At 45.1% G+C, this 10000-nt stretch overlaps 1 protein-coding gene across 1 annotated transcript; it reads left to right on the forward strand.

The window, feature by feature from the left end:
- Positions 1 to 5565: 5565 nt before the first annotated feature.
- Positions 5566 to 6411, forward strand: LOC123498200. Its single transcript, XM_045245366.1, has one exon. It carries the CDS (start codon positions 5566 to 5568, stop codon positions 6409 to 6411), a length of 846 nt encoding a protein of 281 aa, XP_045101301.1.
- Positions 6412 to 10000: the final 3589 nt, after the last annotated feature.

The raw sequence follows: 10000 nt of genomic DNA on the forward strand, positions 1-10000 counted from the left end.
GACCCATATGAACTCATTTGCGAAGAAAAAAAAATCAATAACAACTGTTACCATCCACGACCCGTGGCTGGCGGGTGTGCATTTTTCTCACTCCATTCTGTATCAACAAGTCCCTTTGAAAGAAGAGGAGCGCTGAGGCCATCCATGAGAAGCACACCTTCACGGCCTCTCCTGTGGATAGCCAGGGAAACTATTATTCATGTGGAGAATGTAAAACTTCCTTTTGGTGGAGCGGAGAAGTTTTGTCTCACCGCTGCCGCTGACCACATGGCTTCCCTTGACCTGACCAGACACAAGGAAATTTCTGCTTTATAAATGGACTTAAATGTAATACTATTTCAAGGTATCCGATTTGTTCATTTATGAAATTTCGATGTGAACTGAGTTTATACAAAATACTATGAGCACATTTTGTGCATGTATGTTCAGGGAAATGATTTTGTCATGGGATATTTTGCTTCTTAGATGGGATGTTAGAAGTGAAGACCAGTAATTGTTGCTATGATTTTTGGAGCCATGATTGGTGGTGTGGATGGTGCATACCTATTAGTATGCTTATGATTTTTTTTTTTTTCAGATTCATGTGTATGCATGTGAAACTTAAATAAAGTTTATCCTTTACATGTGGAATATGAAACATTGTTCGGATTCATGTGTCATATTTCAATGTACAATGTGAATGGCTACATACATATAATGATACAGCGTTTCAGGAACACTGGAGGGGCATTCTGTGCAGAACCACCTCTTTCTTTCAGGTGTTGCACCTCGAAATGGGGATGTATTTCTCTGGGGTTTTACTTACTGAACATAAGTAGTAATATATATATATATATATATATATATATATATATATATATATATATATATATATATATATATATATATATATATATATATATATATATATATATATATATATATATATATATATATATATATATATATATATATATATATATATATATATATATATATATATATATATATATATATATATATATATATATATATATATATATATATATATATATATATATATATATATATGTGTGTGTGTGTGTGTGTGTGTGTGTGTGTGTGTGTGTGTGTGTGTGTGTGTGTGTGTGTGTAGGTAGATGTATTAACAAAGTTCCTTTAATTTCTCAGGTGTTGGAAGTATTCTGTATCATGTATGTAGATATGACATCATTTTATAGTGTTTTGCTAGCATGTTATGCTTATATTTTGTGTAAACAATTTAGCATGTGCTTGTATTTTCTTTAGAGTATTGTTTGTTTGTAAACAATATATAATAATAATAATAATAATAATAATAATAATAATAATAATAATAATAATAATAATAATAATAATAATAATAATAACCAGCATTCTTTGATGTGACAAGTAATGATGCACTGACTGGTAGATGCTTTACCTAATTCATGCTTGGTGTCTGACTGCTTCTACTGCTTTATTGTTTTCTGCATTGGAGATGTAAATCTGCGTTGCATAACAAAATATGCCTTTTGCTTCATAAGGTTAACGCACTTTGCTTTCATTGTTTATTAAAGGCGCAAATATTGTCAAAGTAATGGCATTTGTGATACAAGTACAGCAGGTATGAACTCCATATACAAGCATTGTTATATATGTATGTTATACCATGGCACCAATAGCATGCTTATGTCTGTGTTGTCACTTATCATTTGTGTTTTCTGACCTTTTGCCATGACTAACACACCCTTTGTTTGTTTTCTTGTGTACTTTACCTTCAATACTACTTTTGTCAGTTCTTAATTTTAATGTTCTTTGAACCTTTGAATGAAAATGTTTTCAGTGGTGCGTTTCTTAACACTGAATCTATTTTTTTTTTTTTTTCCCAGATTATTTTTATATGGTTTGTGGCAATAAAGTTTGGAACTTGACCCTTTTATTTTTCATATTTTCCACACACACACACACACACACACACACACACACACACACACACACACACACACACACACACACACACACACACACGAGTGTGTAAGTGAGAAATCTCTCTCTCTCTCTCTCTCTCTCTCTCTCTCTCTCTCTCTCTCTATATATATATATATATATATATATATATATATATATATATATATATATATATATATATATATATATATATATATATATATATACACACACACACACACACACACACACACACACACACACACGTAATGATAAAAGTATTACTGGCTACATCTGGCAGTTCAGGGTTAGTGCTTCGTCCAGACGATAGATGGCGCGCGAAAAACAAAATTCCGGTGGCATTTGGTAACTGTTCGGCGTCAAAGTTTTGTATAATTATGTTGAATGCTAAGCTCTCCAGTCTTTCTTCTGTGCTGTCTTTGGTCTCTACTCTGACCGCTGTGCGCAGTGAGGTGTATGACTACGGTGCATTTGTTACCACTTGTCAAATAACCAGTGCTGGTGACAAACAGCAGCTGGCTGCTTTATAGCGTCTTTTTTTTTTTTTTTTTTTTTTACTTAATTAGGAATTATATTTGTTTACATTAGTAAGAATAAAACAGCAGCAAAACATTCCATATTTACCTAGTTCTCAAGTAAATAATTTTGTTAAATGGTGTGATGATAATTATTTGAATTTAAATGTAAAAAAGACAAAGGAAATGTTAATCGATTTTCGTAAGAGGGGAGAGGTGTACTCAAAATCTTGTAATTAAAGAGGAATAGGTAGAAATTGTACATTATTATAAATATTTAGGGGTGCAAATTGATGATAAAATAACTGGTGATGTAAACACAAAGAAGGTGTATGGCAAATGTCAGCAGAGAATTCACTTTCTGAGAATTTTAAGAAATCTAAAAGTTGAAAATACTATTCTTGCTATGTTCTATAAGTCTGTTATTGAGTCAACTCTATGTTTTGGTTTAACAACGCTGTATGGGTGCTTCACTGTAAAAAAAAAAAAAAAAAAGAAACTCAAAAAGGTTGTGAGAATTGCTGATAAATTGGGTGTAAAGGTAACAACACTAGATGACCTATATTCTAGAAATGTATTGTGTACAACTAGGAAAATAATGAACGACAATACCCATCCTCTCAATGATAACTACGTGTTCTTAAGATCTGGAAAAAGATTGGGTTTGTCTTCACAGAAAACATCTAGTCTAGATATAAAAATTCATTTGTACCAGTTAGCATTAAATTGTATAATTATGTCCATGCAAAAAGGTAAAGTTATTGCTTCCATTGTGATTTCGATTCTGATGCAGGATAAATTTACAGCATGGTGTTTTTAAAGTAGTGTAGTGTATATAGTTTTAGTCTTGGACCTTACCTTGTCACAGATATTTTATTGTGTGTTGTGCTGTATGTGTGTTGTAACTGTAACTTTGAATGATCTGGATCCACAAAGAGTTTCAATGTGTATGTATCATTACAAATTGACTAAATAAAGTATTTATTATTATTATTATTATTGTTATTATAAAGGCAACGTTAATAATGGAACTGTTATTAAGAGTTAGTTAAGTAGAATTGATATTAGCATGAATGATAATGATAAAATGTTTACTATTATTGATTCTTTTAAATGTTATCATCAGCATTGCTCACCTTGGTGTTGCTACTGTTCTTTATTATCTATCGTTACTACTACTACTACTACTACTACTACTACTACTACTACTACTACTACTACTACTACACCTATTATTATTATCATTATTATTATTATTATTATTATTATTATTATTATTATTATTATTATTATTATTATTATTATTATTATTATTATTATTATTATTATTATTATTATTATTATTATCATCATTATTGTTGTTGATGTTGGTGTTGGTGTTGGTAATGGTGATGGTGGTGTTGGTGTTTGCGTTTTTGGTGATGGTGTTGGGCGCAACCAATGATTCTAGGGAGGATATACGGGTTCAATGGGCGGGCTGGAGGAATTGATTAAGGAACCTCGCTTCCAACAGATGGCGCGCGGGTCGTAGGTAGTAAGGGGGTGAGGGATGGGGGGATCCATCAGCAGGGGAGGATGAGCGCCGTTACAAGATTCAAACAGTCAGTCAGTCACGGGAAGGAGCGCAAGGCACATCAACCATTGCCCGTCTCCGCCTCGGCCACACCACGCTCAGTGCTCACTTGCATCGCCTACATCAGTCTTGTGACCCATTCTGCCCTTGGTGTAGGACTACCCTGAGGCCATGGAACATTTCCTGCTTCAATGCCCACGCCTCCTCTCTCAACATAGTGCATTACACTCCCGGCTCTCCGCCCTGGCCATCACAACACTCGACCATCACAACACTCGACCTGCCCACCCTCTTGGCGGCCTCAGACGTCCACCTTTCCTAGCAACCTGCTGTCCTTCGCCTTACTTGTGCCTTCTTGAGGAAGATCGGCCAGCTACCACGCCTGTGATACCCACACAAGAGTACCCCAGGACTCAAGGATCCATAGATTTTCTTGGCCTCTTTTGAATCCTTATGAGCCCTGGGGTAGTCCTGTGTGGGTATCACAGGTGTGGTAGCTGGCTGGTCTTCCTCAAGAAGGCACAAGTAAGACGAAGGACAACAGGTTGCTAGGAAAGGTGGACGCCTGAGGCCGCCAAGAGGGTGGGCAGGACAGTGTCTTGGGAGGCGTATAAGACACAGTTCGAGCTCATGGCGAGCGCCCGCCAGTGGAGTCGGGTTGAAATGGCCATGCAGCTGGTGTGGGCGCTGAAGGGAGCGGCGTTGGAAGTCCTAAACCAGCTGCCGGCCGCTCAGCGGAGCTCCTACAGTAAAGTGACCAAGGCACTGGAGCGGAGGTACGGGTACCAGCACCAAACCTAAGTGTTCAGGACAAGGTTCCGGGCCAGGGTTAGAGGCCCGGGGGAGACTCTGACACGTCTGGCGCAGAATTTGGAGGTGCTGGTGCGCCGTGGGTACCCGGAGGCCAGTGAGATGATCATTCTCCTGCGGGATCAGTTCGTTGATGCCATAGATAAGCAACAACTGAGGATTTACGTGCAGCAGGCGCACCCCAAGGACCTCCAGGAGGCCCTGGCAAGGGGCCTGGATCTGGAATTGTTTCTCTGGACGATGCGGGAGCAACCCAGCGGGAACCGTAGCCCTCACAAGGTGAAGGCTAAGAGTGGGGGCGTGGCTAAACCCCCATCCAGTCTGTCACCACCCCCCACGGGAGAGTTTCAGGGTAACTGCTTCTCTTGCGGGCAAAAGGGCCCACTCTAGGAGGTACTGCCCACAAGGTAAGAGTGGCAGTAAAACTGACCCCACAGAAGCAGGGCCCACCCAGTACAAGCCCTGTTGCTATAACTGTGGCAAGGGTCACCGGATGACAGAGTGCACCCTCGTCCCCGCCAAGGATAGCAAGGAGGCCGCGGGAAACTGGAAGGGACTGGTGGAAGGGGTCGAACGCCAGTCAGAGAGCAAGAGACCCCAGTCCGCCTAAGTTGCCGTGCCGGGGGCGCCCGGTCCGTTCAAGTGGACGGGCAAGTGGACGGTAAATCTTGCAGCCTGACGGTAGACTCGGGCGCCGAACGCACAGTTGTGCAAGGCGGCATGTTGGCAACTGGGCAACCCCCAGTGGCCCAGCAACAGCTGTGTGGGATTACCGGGCCCTGCACACAGCTGAGGGGGCCAGTGTACGCCAGGATTGAGGTTGGCAGCACGGAGGAGCGACTTCTTGTCTATGTAGCAGATGTCGGGGAGAACTTGCTTGGCTTAGACTACCTCCAGCGGAGCAGGGCGATGCTAGACTTCGGGAAAATGACCATGGCGGTCGGAGGCAACGTAGTGCCGTTGCAGGAGAGCGGTGGTGACGCAGTAGAGCGTGAAGTTTCAATTGAAAATCACCAAGCCCATACTGCACCCTCACCCGAAGCCAGCCACTGCTGCCGTCTCGGTGAGGAACAGGAGGAGGAAAGTCTCAGGTCGGGTGGGTGTGAAGGTGTACAGATGACTATGGACCCGGAAGGTCACTCCGAGGACACGCAGGAGAGTAGCACTGGAGTTCCACCTCATCTGTGGGAATTGTTGCAGAGGAGTTCAGCATGCCTGTCCAGGGAACAGGTGGACGAGGTGAAGAAAGTGCTAACTCTATATGCAGATGTCTTCTCGAAGGGAGATCATGACTTGGGCTGGACCAGTCTGGTTAAACACCACATCCACACAGGGGATAGTCGGCCAGTCAAGTTGCCGCCCCAGAAAATCGCGCCAGCTCGATGGCTGGAGGTGGAAAAGGCCGTGGAGGAGCTGCTCGAGCAAGGGATAATCAAAAAGTCGTTTAGTCCCTGGAGTGCTGCTGTCGTGCTTGTTAAGAAGAAGGACGGGTCCACCAGCTGTTGTTTGGACTACCAGACCCTTAACACGGTTACGACAAAGGACTTGTACCCCCTACCGAGGTAGATGACACGCTAGACGCGCTCACGGGGAGCCAGTGGTTTTCTACCTTGGACTTGAAGTCCGGCTACCACCAGGTCGAGGTAGCGAAAGAGGACAGAGAGAAGACGGCTTTCTCGTCTGGACAAGGACTGTATCAGTTCAAGGTGATGAATTTTGGTCTGGTGAATGCCCCGGCTACGTTTGAGTGTTTGATGGAGCGTGTGCTAGATGGGCTGCTCTGGAAAAGCGCCCTGGTATACTTGAAAGATGTGCTTGTGTACGGAAACTCGTTCGAGTGGGCTCTGGAAAGGCTGAAAACAGTGCTGGATAGGTTTAGGGCGGCAAATGTGAAACTCAGCTCAAAAAAGTGCTGCCTTTTCCAGAGGGAAGTGCCCTTTCTCAGACACATAGTGAGTAGTGAGGGAGTGAAAACAGACTCTGGAAAGGTGGAGTCAGTTAAGGAATGGCTGGTCCCGCGTAATGTGATGGAAGTATGAGGGTTCATAGGATTGCGTACGTACGACCGGCGGTTTGTCAAGGGGTTCGCACAAATCACAGCGCCACTTCACCACTTGACTTGAAAAGGGGCTTGTTTTCACTGGAGCGAGGACTGTCAGCAGGCCTTCGAAAAGTTGAAGGATCCTACGAAACCGAACGTGCTGGATTGTGATGCAAGTGCTGAAGGAGTAGGAGCTGTCCTGTCACAGAAAAAGGATGGGCAGGAGTGGGTCGTCTCCTACTTCAGCAGGAAGTTCTTGGCACCGGAGAGGAACTATTGCGTCACGCGTAAGGAGCTGCTGGCTGTGATGCTGGCCCTTGATCACTTCCATCCTTACCTGTACGGGGCCAAGTGCAAGATCAGGACGGACCACGCTGCACTGAGGTGGCTTAAAACCCTTAGGAACCTGGAGGGACAGCTAGCCAGGTGGATTGGCAAACTGGAACAACGCGACTACAACATCGAGTACCGGCCAGGGAAAATGCACAACAATGCGGACAGTTTGAGTCGACGTCCCTGCAAGAGTGACTGTACGCATTGTAGTCGCCGTGAAACTGAGTCTGTGAGCGTGAGGGCTGCTGTGCTTTCCAGTGACACTAGGTGGGGGGAGGACCTCAAGCAGGCCCAGCGGGAGGACGCTGATATCGGGCCTATAGTGACACTGCATGAGGAAGGCAAGGACAAACTGCCTTGGGAAAGGGTGGCACCGTTAAGCCCTGCAGCAAAGGCGTTGTGGCAACAGTGGTCAGTGTTGCGCCTGAGTGAGGGTGTGCTGCAGCGGCGGTGGGAGTCATGTGACGGCGGTGTGGCCTTCTGGCAAACTATAGTCCCTACTAACAGGAGGGAGGCGTTAGTGCGCGAGACTCACGGTGGCAGTTCGAGTGGCCACTTAGGTGTAAGAAAAACCCTGGGGCGGTTAAAACAGCGTATGTACTGGGTCGGCATGCGGAAGGACGTGAATGAGTGGTGCAAAGTTTGTGACATATGCTGTGCGAAAATGGGCCCTGGTAGGAGAACAGTTGCTCCCTTACAGGTGTATCAGGTTGGGGCACCTATGGAGAGGGTAGCAGTGGATATTCTGGGCCCATTTCCTCAGACAGTGCGAGGAAACTGTTTCGTGTGCGTGGCCATGGACTACTTTACTAAATGGCCAGAAGCGTACCTCTACCGAACCATGAGGCTGCCACTGTGGCAGGAGTGTTGGTGGACGAGTTCTTCGCCAGGTTTGGCGTGCCGCACGAGCTACAGTCTGACCAGGGTAGGGAATTTGAGTCGGAAGTGTTCTGGGAGTGCTGCTGGTTGCTGGGTATTAAGAAGACTCGTACCACGCCCCAGCGCCCTACGCAAAATCCATCCATCGTACCACGCCCCTGTGGCCGCAGTCGGGTGGCATGGTGGAACGCTACAACCGCACGTTGACCCAAGAGTTGGCAAAGTGTTGCCAGGAGGGTCAGGAGGATTGGGACTAAAAAAAACCCTGCTTCTCTTGGCCTACCGCTCAGCTGAGCACGAGGTGACTGGGTAAACGCCAGCCCGGTTGATGTGTGGGTGGGAGCTCTGGCTGCCAGTGGATCTGGTGACTGACAGGCCGCCGGACGAGGACATGCCCACTTCAGTCACCCCGTTTTCGACTACCCTCCAGGACCGCCTTCGGGAAGTGCACCATTAGGTGAGAGATAACCTGAAGGTGTCAGGCGAGTCAATGAAGGACCAGTACGATTGTAGGGCTACTATGCCTTCCTTTAGTGAGGGGGATCAAGTGTGGCTGCACAACCCTCGGCGGAAGAAGGGGTTGTCTCCGAAGCTCCAGAGCCCTTGGGAGGGGCTGTACATTGTGGAGAAGGTCATCTCAGACGTCACCTTCCGGATACGACAGGGACCACGGAAGCGGGCCCTGGTGGTGCATGCTGACAAGCTCTGGCGGTACCATGGCCCTGGGAACTTCTGGGGAGAGGAAGCTTCTCAGTTAAGTAGCGATGAGGAGGAGGACGAGGACCCTGACCTGAACCCGGGACAGCCTGAGCCACGGGTGCTGGAGGAGGACGAGGTGGAGGAGCTGTGTCCCTTGGACGGGACACTGGCAGACGTCGATGCTGAGCCTGTGGTAGGGAGGCTCAGACGGGAACGACGCCTACTGGTATGGAGTGAGGATTATTTATTTGTTTAGTTGTTTGCTATACCAGAATGGAATTTTTAGGTACAGTTTTGGGGGTAAAGAGTAGGGGAGCGAGGGCGCTCAGTCTCTTTACAGGAGGGGGTGGTGTAGCGAACGGGAGCTAAAAACCGTATCTTCCCGCCCGGGAACCGAGGCCAGAGGTGCCCCTGGGCAATGAAGAGCGTGATTGGCTGCCAAGGTCACGTGATGCCGGGCGGAGACGCTGATTGGACGGGGGATCAGCTAAGAGGCGAGGGGAAGCTGGAGCGAGCATGGGAAACGGGCGCCGGTCACAGTGTGTATTGTGTTTTGCAAGCTGAACTAGATAGAGGCTTCAAGAGCCCCTTGCGAAGGTTTTCAAGAGGTTTCGGGGGGTGCCTCAGTCAGTGTAGGATTACTGTAACCACTATTTTTTTTTTATAGACTTGTCTTTAAGGTTAAAAGTAGTATTTTCTGTGGCCCCTTTGGCGCTCACAGGGACACAAGGACACGCTCTGGTGAGTCTCAGGAGGCCACACTACCAGCCACTCAGAACTCCAGGTGCTCCCTGGCTGGAAAAATAGCCAAGTGAGGGGTTCGTAACAATATATAGCAACAACATTTCAAATATGTTTTCAGAATGTACAACTTTATTATTTGTCGATGACATGACGTTATATTTCACTGGACCAAATCCTACTCAACTAGCACATAACGCCAATAATGAACTAAGTAAACTTTATCAATGGTGCCTATGCAACAGACTTACAATTAATCCAAAGAAAATTCATTATATTATGCTATTTACAACAAATAAAACCATAAATTTACCCATCATATATATAAATAATCAAATAATTACTAAAACTAATAAGAGTAATTTTCTCGGTGTTTTTTATGATGACTTTACTTTTCAAACATCACATTAATTATTTAACACTCAAAATTTCAAGACACATAGCCTTATTCTACCAAATCAA

This window comes from Portunus trituberculatus, chromosome 47, assembly GCF_017591435.1.
Source record: "Portunus trituberculatus isolate SZX2019 chromosome 47, ASM1759143v1, whole genome shotgun sequence".
NCBI classification, from domain to species: Eukaryota; Metazoa; Arthropoda; class Malacostraca; order Decapoda; family Portunidae; genus Portunus; species Portunus trituberculatus.